At 42.5% G+C, this 17,852-nt stretch overlaps 2 protein-coding genes across 4 annotated transcripts; one reads left to right on the forward strand and one right to left on the reverse strand.

Moving 5' to 3' along the window:
* Window positions 1–521: 521 nt before the first annotated feature.
* On the reverse strand, window positions 522–4,938 carry LOC118095631 (olfactory receptor 4Q3-like). Its single transcript, XM_088654753.1, has 2 exons — window positions 4,919–4,938; window positions 522–1,476 (listed from the first exon to the last, which is right to left on the reverse strand). The coding sequence occupies exons 1-2, from the start codon at window positions 4,936–4,938 to the stop codon at window positions 522–524; spliced, it is 975 nt and encodes a 324-aa protein (XP_088510879.1).
* A 2,494-nt stretch (window positions 4,939–7,432) lies between these two features.
* On the forward strand, window positions 7,433–13,997 carry LOC118094709 (olfactory receptor 4D5-like). 3 transcript variants are annotated; one of them, XM_035135315.3, is made up of 2 exons: window positions 7,433–7,471; window positions 13,074–13,997. In XM_035135315.3, the coding sequence occupies exons 1-2, from the start codon at window positions 7,433–7,435 to the stop codon at window positions 13,995–13,997; spliced, it is 963 nt and encodes a 320-aa protein (XP_034991206.3). The 3 variants fall into 3 exon arrangements, with proteins under 3 accessions (XP_034991206.3, XP_088510720.1, XP_060137786.2); XM_088654594.1 differs by lacking the exon at window positions 7,433–7,471 and adding an exon at window positions 12,344–12,358; XM_060281803.2 differs by lacking the exon at window positions 7,433–7,471 and having other exon boundaries at window positions 13,059–13,997.
* Window positions 13,998–17,852: the final 3,855 nt, after the last annotated feature.

The following is a 17,852-nucleotide window of genomic DNA, read 5'->3' on the forward strand; positions in this document are numbered from 1 at the left end:
GAAGAGGTATTGATTGTTAAACCACTCTAGGGACTGTGGCAGGGGGTTGGACTGGATGGCCCTTGTGGTCTCTTCCAACTCTATGATTCTATGATTCTAAACCTAACCAACTAGGGTCAAGATTTGTGCAGAGAGGAAGAAATAATGGAAGTGACACTGTGCAACTAACTAACTAACATTAAAACACAGACCCAAACAGCAATTATGTTATTTTATTTTTACAATAAGGAATAGGATGGAACTTGAATAGAATGAAAAAGGGTTGGAAAACAAGCAAAAATGTTTGGTAGAGTACAGTACTTGTATGAATGAAGCTAAAGAAAGACAAGCTGAACAGATTAATAAAGATAGGACTGAGATTGATAGGGAAGAGGTGGAAACAAGGCTGGTAGAGTACTGAAGTAGTAAGGACAAGCTGTCTCAGATGCCTTTCAATATGGTTATATGCATTTCAAAAGCAAAATGAATGCTCGCAATGGTGCTCCACTTGTTTCCATTCAACCTGCCTGTTTGAAGGTCTCTTAAGTAGAACAGTTCCTTTGACACATGTGCTTCCTTTGAGGCACCAAGAGGAGTCCACACTTGCGCCTCAACTTCCTCATGGCTTCCTTTACCTCTTGGTTCCTCAGGGTGTAGATAAAGGGATTGAGGGCAGGTGTGACCACCATGTAGAACACAGAGGCCAGCTTGTTCTTGTGGGAGCTGGAGAAGGGCTTGAGATACACAATAACACAGGGCACGTAGAAGAGGCAGACCACAGCCAGGTGGGAGCTGCAGGTGGACAGAGCCTTCCCGCTGCCCTGCCTGAAATGGCCACAGAGGCTGGTCAGAATTGTGATGTATGAAAGGAGCAAGGCCAGAAAGCATGGCAGTGTTAGCAAGCTGCTGTTGACTACCATGAGTATCTCATAGGCGTATGTGTCTGCACAGCCCAGCTTGATCAGTTCTGGGATATCGCAGAAGAAGTTGTCCAGGACATTGGGCCCACAGAATGGTAGGTGGGCAATCAAGACCATCTGAATTGTGGAATGAATGAGGCCCCCTGCCCAGCAGAGCATGAGAAACCTGAAGCAGCGTTGGCCACTCATGATGACTGTGTACCTTAGCGGGTGGCAGATGGCCACATAGCGATCATAGGCCATGAGGGTGAGGAGGAGCATCTCTGCACCACCGAAGACATGGAGGAAGAAGATCTGGGCCATGCAACCCCCATAGGAAATGGTATGGCCACAGTTCAACAGATCTACAGCTAGCTTTGGAGCTGCTACTGAGCTGAGGGACATGTCTGCAAGACCCAGATTGGCGAGAAAGAAGTACATGGGGATGTGTTGCAGCTGTGTCTCAGACATCACAGTCACTATGATCAAGAGGTTGCCCAGAATGACAATGGTGTAGCAGGCAAACACCATGGCAAAAAAGAAGACCTGGAAAGGGCGGGAGGCAGAGAAGCCCAGCAAAATAAACTCTGAAATGGTGCTTCCATTCATGATGAGGGCTGATTCTAGTAGGAGAGACAGAGAGAAATGGCACAAGGTGGTAACATTCCTTCAAGCCATGCTCATAGGGACAACCCAATACATTTTGCTGCCTGGTGGGAAGGACATGAGGGCACCCCCCATTCCATGTGCAGAATCCGAATGAGCTGGCTGTTGAATCTCGTTTCAGCGCTGGTGGTGGGGCAATATCTTCCTCCAAATCTGAGGGGTGCAGGAGAATTTAAGAGATACGGAGCAGGAAATCTAGGGGATTAAATGATAATCATTGGGTAGAATGAGTGCTACGCCCTCTCATCAGGCTCCCTCACTTTGCCTTATGGGAGGACCTGACCTGCAATCACATTTAGCCAACCCCATCTGGAGCTGTGAATAATATTATCCAAGACTTCTTAGTCCTATCTCTTCTGTTTTATTCCCAAATTACTGCATGCAACAAACAAAGAAAAAGACTCTGTTTAAAACAGCACTATACCTAAATTAGGCAGAGTTTGCTGATTTATAACCCCCCCCACACACACAAACACACACCTTTTGTTTCTGCTATGCATAAAGAGTTTGGGTAAGACTATACAGAGTGCAGAAACCCAGTCCCTGACAGTAGAATATCACCACAAGCAGCTGTGGTCTTTGTTATGCCACCAAGCATTTCAAGCATATTTTTACAGTATTAAGATCTAGAAACTAGATTGTGAATGACAACTGAGATTTTTCAGGATATCAGGTTCTGTGTCTAGCAGAATTTTGGGACGCATACAACTAAGACTATCCATAACATCTGACACAGCAATGACCACAAGTGGTTTCGTCATTACTGGAGTTTCAGGTGCAGATAAAAGCTTATCACTTTTTTGTTTCTTTTAAAAGGTGGGGGATTTATGTGTTTTTAGCAAGTGAGTTACTACTTTGGTAAAAATGGTGATGTTCTGCTATCCATGAAGCCCAGTTTTATGCATGTTTCCTCAGAAGTACGTCTCACTATGTTAAATGGGCCTCAGCTCAAAGAAGTCTGCATAGTCCTGTTGTGTTCAATGACATGTTGGAATTTACATGTTCTCATTTTTATAGTTTTTTCCTACTTTTATTAATTGTGTGTGTTGGTCTTTCTTGCTTGCAAGTCACTTTGGGAGCTGCAAATAGAAAACGAATCCAAAATCTCATTAACAACAACTTAAATTATGACTATAAATGCTACAAATTCTATATTATTATTATTATTATTATTATTATTATTATTATTATTATTTTATAAACAATCCTGCATCATAAAATCTCAGGGTGCTTCACAGAGTAAAATACAGGGTTAAAAACAATAATAAAGAAATAAAAATAAATTCCCATTGCAGGGTCAAGAAGAAGAGATATAGTCTGCAATCCTAAATCAATTTACCACAGAACTCAGCGGGATTTACTTCTGAACAGTATTGTACTGATAACTATGATAACAAAATGACTGGATATTCCAAAACTTTGGAATACGGGAATTAAATTTACGGCAAGTGTAACGCTGAAAGAGAACCTATTCAAAATGATGTATAGGTGGTATCTTACCCCGACCAAGCTTGTAAAAATGTATAGAACAGGGGATAAAAAATGCTGGAAATGTGGTGAAAAGGACGGTGATTTTATCCACTTGTGGTGGAAATGTGAAAAGATTAAAGTATTCTGGGAAGGCATCTATAATGAACTGAAAAGAATATTAAGATATACCTTTAGGAAAACACCAGAGGCTTTTCTCCTGGGGATGGTCGGGGAAGATATTGAGAAAAACGATTACAATTTTTTCCTGTATGCAACAATGGGGCCGAGACTGCTTATTGCAAAGTTGTGGAAACAGAAGCAACTTCCAACCATAGAGGAATGGCAGCAGAAAGTGCTAGAATATGCGGAAATAGCCAGATTAACGGCAAGAATTAGATATCAGGGTGATGAAACATTTCTGAAAGAAGGGAGTAAATTTATGGAATACATTGATAAAACGAGTGGCTTATTCAATTACAAGTAAAGTAGACAAACACCTCAGATCAGAACATAAAATTTTAAAAGAAGAGAGTTTATCTATGACTAATACCAATTAGTTGGTTTAAACTACATAAGAAAATTGTAAATATTAAGGGTAAAAAAAAATTCAGATAAAATAAGAAATACAGAAATTCAACTGAAAGCTGAAATAAACAACGCAAACTATAAGGAGGACTAAAGAAAACAGAAGAAAGAAGACGGGAAGTCGATTAGTGGGGAATAAGGGGAAAGGGGGAAGGGTTATATTTCATTTTCAAAGTGTATCAATATGGGTAATATAAGGGTTTATGTAATATAAGCCTTTACTTGGTTTTGGCAATGAGTGTAAACAAATGAGTTATAAATTAACAAATGGAATGTAAAATGTAATTGGAATGTAAGATGCTATATGTGTGTAAAAAATTAATAAAGATTATAATTTATACAAAACAAAACAAAATGACAGGATGCAAGAGTCATGCCACTGCTAGAAATAACTACCATGGCCACTTTCATAACAATAGAAGGCAATCCAGTGTCCATACCTCCTTCAATCTCTGCTATCTACACACTATTCCAAGGCAATCCTGCATTCTCCAAGTTTTGCGATCTTTTAAAAGTGCCTAGGTTGGCACATCCAGGCGGACAAAAGGAGAAAGAGAGGGGGGAGGGGGAAGTTGGGTGGATGGTTGGATGGTGACTATCTCCAGGATTCATTTGTGATGGTGGATGGTGGTGAGGAAAAACTGAGAACCCGAGTAGAGGGGGGTGGGAATCCTCCATGCAATTGTGACTATTGAGAATGAGAGTAAGAATGAGCACTTTCCTCAAATTTCTTCCAGACCTTTTTGAAACAAAAAGATGGCATATCTCGGAGTTTCCTTTTATATACTCCTCCGGCAACAGATGTCTTTGGTTCCCACCCTATGTGAATAAACATGGATTAACTCTTCTTGATGCTGCTAGCAGCCTAGAGACAGTGTACTGGCTGCTGTGTGGTCCCAAATGGGGTAATTAAAAATCGAACAGGCTTAGAAGCTGTTTTAAAAGACCTATCTGCTGCATAATATGTTCGGTTTCTTCCACTCCACTTGGGAGAATATCTGATGCTAGTAAATATTGGTGTGTTTTATTTGTTTTGTATCAGAACACTTCAAGGGTCTCCAATGTTCCCTCCCCATCTCATCTTCACAACAACTCTTGAGCTAGCATGGCCCAAGGACAATAACCTACACAACCCAGTGGGCAAACCATGAATAATTTGGGATTTTAACTCACATCTCCCTTAAGAAAGAACCAGTGAGATGTGATGGAGGTTAGTCCACGAGTAGGAATGGGGCACTGTCCCACCAACCACAATCTGCCCTCAGCCAGCCTCCATGTGGCTCCCTTCCAACTTCACAATGAGTCCAGAGGGGCACTACCTGTTGACTTCCTCCTCCATAGTCTCCATGTAGACCCCAGGGACTTCCTGCTTCCATCTCTTCTAGTGTCACCTGCCAGATTATACATTTTCTCAGAAGTGGGAAGAAAAAAAACAAAATCGTCTTCGGCTTAAAAACCCAGATGACTTTAGTACCAATCTCAAGAGGATGTATCCAATGTACAGTATTGATCATGACATATATACAAAAAAAAAACCTTCAAGCTTGTTATTTCATGACACCTTTCTTCCAGGCTGTTTAATATGTTTTCAACTCTGCCATGAATTGCATTCAACAACACTCCAATGAAACTATAAAACTCAGCAATTTAATAAAGCATTCATGATCAAGATGGCAGCAGCGTTATTTTCAATAGCAGAAATGGAACTCACACATACTACTTCAGGGAAAGGTCTTCCTTCAACATTAGTCATACTCAGAGGGGACCCATTGAAATTTATAGCCCTAAGTTAGTCATCTCTATTAATTTCAACAGGTCTATTTCAAGTATGACTAACATTAGACACAACGCAACATGTTTGGGCATTATCCCTCCTTGATAATATCGGGTGGGAGCATTCAGAAATGTTCTTTCTTCATCCTGTCATCCAGAATTTTACCATCAGCTCATGGGTATGGAACGTCAGGCCTAGGGGCTAAATGCCTAGCCTTTGGAATGCTCCCCGGACAACACACACCTCCTTAGGCCATGCCCTTCACTTGCTCTGCTTCATGCACAGAATGCTTTTGCCTGGCAAGAATGCATCTTTGAATTCTGACAATGCATTTTGGATGCCTGGGTGGAGGATAGAAAGGGGTCTGTGAGTGTGTAAGGAAACTAACCTACTGTCAGGGCTGGAGTCATAGACAGGTCAGCATGAAAGACGCAGGACTTTCTTGTCTGTGAAGCTAACTTTTTATTCAAAGAAATAAAGAATCATGGATCCACTGTGTGGATGGGGAAGGGTCATGGTCAATGGTGGAGCATTTGCTTTGCTTGCAGAAGTTCCCAGGTTCAATTCCCAGCATCTCAGTGTAGACAACACAGAACTATTTAGACCAATGGCCAGACTTTTCTATGTTCTAGAACCATTTAGACCAATGACCAGACTTTCTACAAAGCAGCTTTCTATGTTCCTGAACAGTTGCAAGCCATGCCACATTTTCCTGTGGGTCTCATTTGTCCTTGATGTTTTAAATAAATTGGAGATGCATTCCCCATCTGCCCATATTCCTTGGTCTGCACATCAACCATGTCAAAGCAGTCTGATGTAACAAGAAGTCGGTGATGCAATAGGGGCTCCTCTGCCTTTGTTACCTACCTGCTTTCTCTGCCTCCCCTTGAACCCCATAGGTGGTAATCCATGGAATGTCCTTGTGCAACAAATTGGATGAGCCCCCTGAAATAGAGGTCTATGAATCATCAGTGAACATCCTAGCGACCTTTTCTGAAAATTGTTGACAAAGGTGTCAAAACTCTGGGGAACACTTGCTACTGTTGAATGCCCCAGAGAGTAATTAAAAATAATGATTCAAGAAATTTTGGGAAATATTCAGCTCCAAAACAGTTCACCATGTGCAAATATGGGGATTTGAGAGATTTCCCTGTTGGGGCACCATATATAGCACCCTTCCAATATACCTGATGAGGAGGCCCACCCTCTTTCTGACCCACTCTTGACCTTTCCTGGATCCAGTATTTTTTACCATGGGTTCCTTCTGGATTTGCCAGCTATCACATCTAATCATTTGTAGAAGCATGGGGAATGAATTTTCTCCCAATCATTGTGGTCTGAATAATCGTACATTATGAAAATAGGAAGCTGCCTTACTCTAAGCAGGACCACTGGTCCATCTTGATCAGTATTGCCCATGTTGATATGGCACCTGCTAACCAGGAGCTGCCAGGGATTTAACTAGGGATTCTATCTAGCTATTGCATGTTTGTGATGCAGAGATACAACAGAAACTGTAACCAAGAAAAATAAAACTAATCCAGCCAGTGTCAGGAGTATGGGCAGGAGTCAGTCTCTGGGGCCTGTAGTGCTTTGCAGGACTGGGGCCTGCCTCAGCTTGTGCTGGAGAAGCTAGGAGTGGCCACTCAGGTGAGGCCACTTGATAACTCACTGCACCTGGTGGCAAGAGCTGGGAGGGATAAAAGCTCAGCATTTCCCTTCAGCTCTTTGCCACAGCAACGGTATCCCTGCCTTGTTGCATCTGGCCTCCTGTTCCTTGATTCTTCACCTTGCTCCTCGACCCTTGGACCTTCGCCTTGCCGATGCCTTGCTCCTTGACTCCCAGCCCTTTGCCTTTGCCTCCGCCTTGCTGCTTGACCCTGCGACTGCTTGCTGCTGGACTCTCAGCCCTGCACCTGTTCCTGCTTCTACACCACCATCTTGCCTCTGGTCCTGACATCCTCAGCCAGGGCTTCAACCGCCTGCCAACCAGACCGTGACAGTTTTCTGTGGCCCACCCACGTCCCGGCCAGGGTGCAAGATGGACAGAGCCCAGCCTATGGACCTCGCCACTGTGCTGCAGCACCTCCACATGCAGGTAGCTACACTGCTGCGGCCCCAGCCCAACCGACTCTCCCTGTCCCAGTGCCAGAGAAATTCAAGGGGGAGTGTGGGGCTCCTCCAGCCACTACCCCCCCCCAGGCTGTGGTCAACCCCTTCTATGGACTTACACAACCATCCCTGCACACCAACGGCGTCCCTCGTGCCTTCTGCCAATGATCAGGTCTCCCACATCCCGGAGACACAAGCTGATCTGACATGGCACCTAGAGAGGGCCAAGGCGGACTATAAGGCGCAAGCGGATCGACGGCGGCAGCAGGGGCCTGCGTTCCAGGTTGGGGATAAGGTTTGGCTGTCCCTGGAACACCACCGCACGAAACGTCCCTCGGCTAAGCTGGACTACAAGTACCAGGGACCTTTCACCATCCTGCAGCAGGTCAACCCGGTTGCCTACAAGTTGGAGCTTCCCCCCTCTCTGAAGACCCACCTCGTGTTCCACGTATCCCTGCTGAAACCTTGCCACATGGACCATTTTCTGGGCCGCATTACACCACCACCACCACTGGTCCAAGTTGACGGCCATGAGGAGTTCGAGGTTGCCCAGGTCCTGGATTCGAGGTGGCTCCGTGGGGAGCTCCAATACCTAATAGACTGGGTGGGCTACAGGCCGGAGGAGCGATCTTGGGAACCAGCCGAATTCGTGCACGTGCCCGCTAAGGTTTGAGCCTTCCATCGAAGGTTCCCAAATAAGCCTGGGCCATGACTGGGGGTGGAACCCCGTTTCCCTATGGGGGGAGTACTGTCAGGAGTATGGGCAGGAGTCAGGCTCTGGGGCCTGTAGTGCTTTGCAGGACTGGGGCCTGCCTCAGCTTGTGCTGGAGAAGCAGGGAGTGGCCACTCAGGTGAGGCCTCAGCTTGTGCTGGAGAGGCAAGGAGTATCCACTCAGGTGAGGCCACTTGATATCTCACTGCACCTGGTGGCAGGAGCTGGGAGGGATAAAAGCTCAGCATTTCCCTTCAGCTCTTTGCCACAGCAATGCGATCCCTGCCTTGTTGCATCTGGCCTCCTGTTCCTTGTCCTTCGCCTTGCTCCTCGACCCTTGGACCTTCGCCTTGCCAACGCCTTGCTTCTCAACCCTTGGACCTTCGCCTCCGCCTTGCTCCTTGACCCTGCGACTGCCTGCTGCTGGACCCTCAGCCCTGCACCTGTTCCTGCTTCTACCATCTTGCCTCTGGTCCTGACGTCCTCAGCCAGGGCTTCAACCGCCTGTCGACCGGACCGTGACAGACAGTATTTTTTTTGTTTTTTGGGGGGGGGGATAGAATGGTACTTCAACATTTCCAGTTTAAGTAAGTTCTCTCAATTAGAAGGCAATTATTGATACTGTTTTGATTTTGATTTTATTTTTTACTTATATTTATTCTGTTGGTGGATAAGCTTCCATATCTCATTTAAATTTTGTTTTAGAAGAAATCCAGTGACAACAACATATGGCTATTGTCCTAATGCATATTGAAGAGTTGCAGATGGAGCTTTAAGTTCTGGAACGCATATTGGCTCAGTGACAATGTTTTAATGACTTTTCTTTTTCATAGAAAAGATTCTGTGAGACATGGAGTAAAGATGAGAAACTTGGTTTGGCTTACATTTTAATGCTCCTGATTTGCATTTACCAAAGCAATACATGAACCAAAACACAGCTCTCCTTTGAAATCGGTACTTCTCCAAACGTTGCAATGTAGTTCTCGAACCAAAAACATGTGTGCAAAAAATGTGTCCATTCATGAGAATAGCATATAAAAATGCATTTTATTAAGCTTCCAAAAATGTGCATTTTAAGAGAAACAAAAACTAAAACAGATGAATTGTTGTGAGGACTTTGCAATCTGATATGGGAATGTTGTGAAAAACAAGAAACTGAGAGGAACCACAAATAACAGATTTGTTCATCCCTAGAATGAAGAGAACTTCATTCTCCAGACAAAGTGAATCACACTGCAATCCTATTGATATTAATGTACAACTAGAACCAAACCCCAAAAGTTGCAAATCCACATTCTCATATTAACTTTCCAGTTAACATTACAATTTCATAATACTATACGAGTAATAGTTTTAGACATTTATTTTCTTCTTGTTACTCCTTATTAGCTGCTCTCTTCTGTTCAGTTCAGGCTTCAGAAGAATTATGTATACTTTGGGGGGGGAAGATGCAGCCCAACAATCCAGCACTGGAGGCCAAGATGGAGAAACTTTCTACACCCACCATGTAGTTCCCTTTGGTGCTTGGATAAGTTGGAACAAAAGAGACCCACACACTGAAAAACACCAACATACTGAAGGTGATGAACTTGGCTTCATTGAAAGTATCTGGCAGCTTCTGAGCAAAGAAAGCTACAGTGAAGCTGACAAAAGCCAGCAATCCTATGCAACTAATAATATAGTAGAACATGCTGGTTGATCCTTCATTGCATTCCACTATGATTTCTTCAGGCAAGGAGTGCATGTCCAAATCTGGGAAAGGATGGTCAGCACATAGCCATATCATGCAAATGCTTACTTGAATACTTGAGCAGCAGAGAACAAGAAAGACTGAAAACCGGTTCCCAATCCATTACCAAGCTCAAAACTACGGAGCCACCTGGGATGAACAGAGATATCGGATTCTTACCTCATTATTCATGATCTAGCTTTCTTTTGTGCCTTGCTTCCCCGCAGAACCAATTGCAGTCATCAGCAGTCATTAACAGCCATCAACAGGTTCACCTCTCCTATCAGCCCATCACCCATTCCCCCCCCCCGCACCCCCCCACCCTCTGAATATAAATAAGGGTCTGGTTGATTCTGTTTCAGTGTATCTGGCGAAGTGTGCATGCACACGAAAGCTCATACCAAAATAAAAACTTAGTTGGTCTTTAAGGTGCTACTGGAGGAATTTTTTTATTTTTCTTATCTGGGATGTAGGCTTCGTGGCCATGAAAACCAGAAGCACAGCGAGAGTTTTTACCAAGATGGAAGACATGGACATGGAGAAGACTACTCCGAAAGTTGTTTGTCGTAGATAGCAAGTCAGCAACTGGGGATGGCCAATGAATAGCAAGGAACAGAGGAAGCAGAGCAGGAGGGAGATGAGAAGAGTGTAGGTGAGGTTCTCATTGTTGGCTTTGACGATGGGAGTCTTCCTATGTTTGATGAAGATTCCAAGCACCAGAACTGTGAAATCAGAACAAATAAAGACACAGCTTTCTTAGAATTATTAGTATATGCCACAATACTTCTGTTAGTCTTGACATAACTCAAAGATCCTGCTGTTTGTGCTGACAGAGGGCAATAAACTGAATTAATAAATTATAAAGGCAAATTATGATTCACTTATTTTTTAAGTGGCAGAACCTAGCAGTTCAAAAGCATACCAGTGCAAGTAGATAAATAGCTACCACTGCAGCAGGAAGGTAAACAGCGTCTCCATGCATTTTGGCATTCGTCATGGTTTCCCATTATGCCAGAAGCAGTTTAGTCAAGCTGCCCACATGACCTGGAAAAGCTGTCTGTGGACAAACGCCAGCTCCCTTGGCCTGAAGCGAGATGGGCACTGCACCCCATAGTCGAGTTTGACTGGACTTAACTGTACAGAGGCCCTTTACCTTTTTTAAGGCCTGGGAGTCCCTACCTGTGTTATAAAGTTTGTTGGAACCTATTCTGAGACCTTATGGGGAAAGATGGGAAATAAATTTAATTAAAATAAAATAAGGAAGAAAAAGTCCCTTAACTCTTAAAAAAGCACCAGATGTATCCCATGTTTTTCTTTTAGCAAAATATGTTATTTAACTTTAGAATGTTTCTCATCACTCAAGGTACAAATTGTCTCCATTGACGACTATGGTGGTTTAGGATGTTGCAAAAAGTCTTGTACATGTGCAGAAATTGAGCTTTCTGACACACAGACTAATGCACCCTCCCTATCTCCTTACCCTCTTGAGGACATGAAGTTTCTTTCACTTCCTGTCTGCAAATGAGCACCGCACAGTCACAAATTAATAATTCCCTTTGCGATAAAGCTCTGGGATATGGCATCACTAACTTCTCATGAAGCATTCATTCATTGTGCTTATACTTGTTTCCTTCCTTCACCTTCAGAAGCGATATATCAGCAGCCACAAACATATTCCATGGAATAGGGAGTGGAGTCTCTGTGTGGTGGGACCAGGAAATGTAACAGCTCCACACTAGGACAATGGAGGTAAATGTCTGCAAACCAAAGACAATTAAGACATTCTCATGGCTTACTACAGCATTTCTAATGGCTGTGCTAGTTGCTGAGGCTGTTGGATAGAATTATTGCCTTGGTAGACCTTGACTTGAAGCAGCAAGTTAAGAGAACCTGCATAAGAACTCTCATTTTGTAGACTTAAAATATGTAGGTGGGATTCGTGTGTGTGTGTGTGTGTGTGTGTGTGTGTGTGTGTGTAGTTGTGTCATATAAGACAGATGTTAGCCCATCTCTGATGTAAAAGAATAGACTTTGTTGAATGGACATCCAGGTCAAAAACAGCATGGCAAGGTGAAACCTGACAAAATCAAGTAATTTGTGTATTTATTTATTTATTTGCAATTATTCTATACTTCCAAAATGAAGAAAAAAATCACAGCATAATAGCATAAAATCAACAATAACATTACATAACTAGGGGCATTACAAATGCTTACAATGTATCTTAGTTGTCAATCAAATTGCTATTTATAATCAATGTAGTCATGATGCAGAGGTGCAGGCAGAAGTTCACCCTTGTTTGTTTTTGTTTTTAAAGAAAAACAACAGCATCTTTCCCTCTGTCTCAAATATGAACATAGCAAACTGTCTTATACTGAATCACACCGTTGATGGATGTGGCTCAATGTGCAAAGCAGATGCTCTACCAAGGAGCCCTGACGCTCCCCTCATAGCTGCCAAGTTTTCCCTTTTCTCGCGAGGAAGCCTATTCAGCATAAGGGAAAATCCCTGTAAAAAAGGGATAACTTGGCAGCTATGGCTCCCCTTAATGTTCAGGCTGTGAGTGTCATTGCTTATGTAACCAAAATAGCACCACTCATGAGAGGGAGGTACCAGCAGGCACAGAGTAGTTTCAAAGTGTTCGGGACTTTTTTTGAAGGAAAATATTCTAAGGGAAGCGGACTCCAAAGCTTCCCAGTGAGAACTGATCATGCCTCATTGTCATGGAATGCCCACATGAAATGGGGGAATATAAAATGGGGACGGGGTTGGAATGAAGTAGAAACACTGGAGATCTAAATAGCAGCTCTGCCCACCGCAGTTTTGTTGCAGTTTCTATGTTTTAAGAAAGAGAGCAAAACGAGTACCCAGAAATACCACCAGCTGCATACAGCCCACAAAGTGATGCTTGTTTCCACACACACAGATCCAAGCAATTCTATCATGTGGACAATACTGAGCTGAATGGTCCAATGGTCTGGACTGATATAATGCTGTTTCTCATGGTCCTGTAAAAAAAACGTCCACAACATCAATGGGACAATTTTTCTTTATTTAATTCTTTCTTCCATAGCTTTTATTGATAACTATCCTGTATTCTTTCAGAGTCCCATCAGTGGGGCCTTAACACACATGCTGGAAGGAGAGAACAACACCACTGTGAAAGAGTTTGTATTTCTTGGGCTGACCAGCAAGCTAGAAGTGAAGGTACTCTTGTTTGCTTTCTTCTTGGCAGTATATGGCACAACCATGCTGGGCAACCTCTTAATTGTTAGCCTAGTGGCTTACGCACCTATCCTCCATACCCCTATGTACTTCCTCTTAGGAAACCTCTCATTCCTTGATTTCTGCTACTCTAGCATAACTGCCCCTAAAATGTTGGCTGGTTTTCTATCAAAGACCAACACCATCTCTTATGTGGGCTGCATTTGCCAGATCTTCTTCTTCCACTTCATTGGCGGCATCAAGATCTTCCTTCTTGTCATCATGGCCTATGACCGTTACATTGCCATCTTCTCCCCATTGCGCTACATGGTCATCATGAAGGGGGCAGTGTGTGGTGGGCTGGTGTGTGCCTCCTGGACTGGTGGCTTTGTCCACTCCATCATCCAAGTGGCCATTATTACCCAGTTGCCCTTTTGTGGCCCCAACAAGCTGGACAACTTCTACTGTGACGTGCCACAGGTGGTCAAACTGGCTTGTACTGATACCTTTGTGGTGGAGCTACTCATGGTCTCCAACAGTGGCCTCGTGACATTAATGTGCTTTGTGGTGTTGCTTGTGTCATACTCCATCCTTCTGGCCAAGCTCAGAGCAGGGTCTGCACCCAACCGGAGCAAAGCTATTTCCACCTGTGCTTCCCATGTCACTGTAGTGACCTTGATTTTTGGTCCTTGCATCTACATTTACATCCATCCCTTCCACAGCTTCCCCATTGACAAAGCCATCTCCGTTCTCTATACTGTCATCACTCCCATCTTGAACCCTTTCATTTATACCCTGAGGAACAAAGATTTCAAAGTTGCATTAGAAAAGCTCAAGGGAAAGAAGCAGAAGAAATTGACTTCCTGACAGCCTTTGCAACTGACTCCCATTCATATTGTGTATGGTTTCTTCACCATTCAAGGTGAAGCTGTGCACAAATGACCATGTTGTGGAAATCAGACCACGAGAGAATTATGTGAAACATATGTCGGTGCATCTCTTTATTTTCTGATATGCGTAACAGGAGAGAAACCTTGCACACCTGTGCCATAGGCGCTCTGAACATTGTAAGTGCAAAATATTTATACAGAAGTTGACATACAACAAGCACACAAGTCACTTTCTCAAATATACTGGAAAATTACTGTACAAAAGTTGCAAGAAGATTTCAAGAAGTTACTAAAATAGGTTTGCTCTTTTTAACATCCAGTTGTCTAGCAGTTTTCTTAGTGTTATGTGATAGTTTGTGATAGTTTATAGTTATCCCCATCCTTTGTTTCATACAAATTTTAACTGTTGTGCGGAGCAAAGTTGATTTGTCAATTATCCAGAAGTCTAAGCCTTATTGATTTCTCCAGCAACCTCTTGATTTTCTGCACCCTATTGGGGGGGGGAGAAATTGGGGCTGCCACATCCCAGAATTTTCTAAGGGATAGGAAAGCAATTCTTTAATGGTTTCTCAGGGTTTGGGGGCCCTCCCCTTTCCAAGTGGCACTAAGAAATAGCTTCCTTCTTGTTTTCCTAAGGTTAATTGTTTTCTACCACTGCTAGGGATAACAAGTACTTCCACACCACTTTGCATCCACCACAATTTCCAAGACCTAGCATCTTTCCAGGGAATTTTGTGTTTGTGAGGTAAAAGTAAAGGGACCCCTGACTGTTAGCTCCAGTCGTGGATGACTCTGGGCTTGCGCTGCTCATCTCACTTTACTGGCCGAGGGAGCCGGTGTACAGCTTCTGGGTCATGTGGCCAGTGTGACTAAGCCGCTTCTGGCAAACCAGAGCAGTGCATGGAAACACTATTTACCTTCCCGCCGGGGCGGTACCTATTTAACTACTTGCACTTTGATGTGCTTTCGAACTGCTAGGTTCGCAGGAGCAGGGACCGAGCAACGGGAGCTCACCCCGTCACAGGGATTCAAACCGCCGACCTTTGATCGGCAAGCCCTAGGCTCTCTGGTTTACCCACAGCGCCAACCACGCTGTGTTTGTAACGACAAACAAAAAATTGCTACATAAGCAATGGCATGCGCAGACTGAACCTGAAGGTCCCTGGTTCAGTCACCATCACCTCTAGGTAGGGCATGGAACGATTCCCTGCCTGAAATCCTGGATGGCTACTGTATAATACTATACAATATTGTCTACATACATCAATATTCTAGGCGAAATTGATGGTGCCAAATATTTGGAGAATTTCAATGGCTCTCATCTTGAGCCAAACCAAATGATGTAATTATTATTAATATTACCACTTCACTAGAATGGTTTACAAAAGATGAACAGGTTAAATCTGTAATGATACATTGGGTGAAATACTGTGAGTATACAGGTGAAACTCAGAAAATTAGAATACCATTGAAAAGTGCATTTATTTCAATAATGCAACTTTTATTTTAATTTTTTATTTTAATTTTTACAAGTGCTTTCTTTTGTAAATTCCACAGTAATAAAACAAATAATACAAAAATAAACATCACATTTCATTAATTCCATTCCATTTATAATTGACCCGACTAATGACAAATAATTACAATTACAACAAATAAAGGCTTGACATATCTTGCTTTGCATGTCATGCATCTGTCTCGTGTATTGGTTTCACCTTTTAAGTTGCATTACTGAAATAAATGCACTTTTCGACAATATTCTAATTTTCTGAGTTTCACCTGTAATATACAATTTTGCAGCATGGGAGAAGTTACGGAAATGTGATTTTAAAATTTACAGCATGTTGTACATTTGAAAGAAAATAATATGAAAATGATGTATTGATGGTATCTACTTCCAAGTAAATTAGCAGGATCAAATATGTGTTATGTGCAGAAATTCCAAAGGAGCAGAAAAGATTATTTATGTACGCACTGACGGATGTGCGGATGTTATTAGCCCAGAGTTGGAAAGAAGACAGAGCCTCTACCAGAGAAGAATGGCAGATTAAATTGATGGACTATGCCAAAATGGCAACAATGACCGGAAGAATCAGAAATCAGGATGACCAAGGCTTTAAAAAGGAATGGGGAAAACTTATAATTTATATTAAAAACCACTGTAAACAATGAAAATTGTTACTGGGATTGGAATAACACTTGTAATGTAACGATGAGCTATGGACATAATGGAGATACACAAATATGGATCAATATAAAAGATGCAGAAGGAAAGGATTAACAATAAGACCCACAAAGGGGAGGAGGGAAGCCCAAGGGATTATATATATAATGTATATATATATATATATATATATATATATATATATATATATATATATATATATATATATAATGTGTGTGTGTGTGTGTGTGTGTGTGTGTGTGTGTGTATTACTGTATTATTAAGAAATAGATGAACAAACAGCAAACCACTCTACCTCCCATTCCATCTTAATCCCAAACCAAACAGCTCCTGCTGAAATCTTAATCTACCAGTTGAAAAGGTAAAAAAGGTACAAAGTATTTTAGGGGAATGTATGTGTAAAACTGCATCTATTGGTGAAAGGAACATAGAAAAATGCATTACATATTATTAAAATGCATTACACTGTGTTAAAAAATGCATTGCGCGTTGTTAAAAATGTGCATACTGGGTAAAATGTCATTCCAATATATGTATATATGTACGGGGAAAATGTATACTAAAATGCTGGCGAATTTCTGTGATGACTTTTTTTAGGGGTCGTGGTGGTTGTGAACTGTGGAAATATTTGGATCTGAATTTAATACTGGGAAAATGAGAAACTGGGGGGATACTGAAATTGACAGATTTTCCAATCCCTACATAATACTGACAGCCAGTGTGGTATAGTAGTTAGAGTGTCCGACTAGGGCCTGGGAGACCAGGGTTCAAATCCCCGCTTGGCTACAAAGCATACTGCATGACCTTGGGCTAGGCACTGCTTCTCAGCCTAACCTACTTCACAGGCTTCTTGCAATGTTATAATGAATCAGACAGGGAATTCTTGGATGCTGGCCCATTGCCTTTCTCATCTCCTACTGTAACTTTCAGTAGCCAGGGGAACTCCTCAAAGTTTCTTTTCCTTCTGAGTACCTTATGGGAAAACGCAAGTTGCACTTTTAATAATTCCCCTTGCAACCTGCATGTCGCCCAGAAGTCGCTCATGCTCTCTTGGGCCCCAACTGATCCAGAACTTCCAAGCCCATTAAGGGCGTTGCGTTTTGTAGATCAAATCATATGTTGCTAAGAAGATGCTCTCTCTGGTTGAGCAAATGCTGTGCTGGTGGAAAGAAGTAGCTTCACCTTAGCTGGTAGGTGCCATGAAGACTCTTGCTAATCCATAGTCCCTCTAGTCCTGCGAGTTATTCTTCCCCATAAAAGGCTTCCAGGATGCTTTTTGTTTTAAGATAATGCCTTTTCCTACAGAGAGTATGATTGCTACAGGTGGCAAGAAATACCTCTTTGATTTCAGAATTTTTTATTTCTATAGCACTCTACAGAATTGATTTTAGGAGGTACTGTTTTTAATTTTTCTTTGGCCGCCCTTCATTAATGGCAGTTTTATCTGAAGTAGGTCAGAAAAAGATTTGTGGCTAAGAAGTGAGTATGGTGTGTGTAAAGTATTAGTCAGGTATGACTAAAGGCTGACAATAGATATTAGGATGGAAAGAAATCAGAGAGCAAGAAGGTTGGAAAACAGTTGACTAATGGATGAGAAAGGTCCAAATGAGAGGAGAGTAATAGGTTCCTATTTCAGCCAACTTGCCT

This window comes from Zootoca vivipara, chromosome 12 (genome assembly GCF_965207765.1).
Source record: "Zootoca vivipara chromosome 12, rZooViv2.hap1.1, whole genome shotgun sequence".
Classification (NCBI taxonomy): domain Eukaryota; kingdom Metazoa; phylum Chordata; class Lepidosauria; order Squamata; family Lacertidae; genus Zootoca; species Zootoca vivipara.

Bases quoted from the DNA above. Each gene is read 5' to 3' on its own strand.
- LOC118095631 (XM_088654753.1), bottom strand. From the start codon at position 4,938: ATGGAGGAGGAAGTCAACAG. The intron at 1,477-4,918 runs GTAGTGCCCCTC...CATGAATGGAAG, and splicing joins ATGGAGGAGGAAGTCAACAG to CACCATTTCAGAGTTTATTT.
- LOC118094709 (XM_035135315.3), top strand. From the start codon at position 7,433: ATGGACCTCGCCACTGTGCTGCAGCACCTCCACATGCAG. The intron at 7,472-13,073 runs GTAGCTACACTG...CTGGAAGGAGAG, and splicing joins TGCAGCACCTCCACATGCAG to AACAACACCACTGTGAAAGA.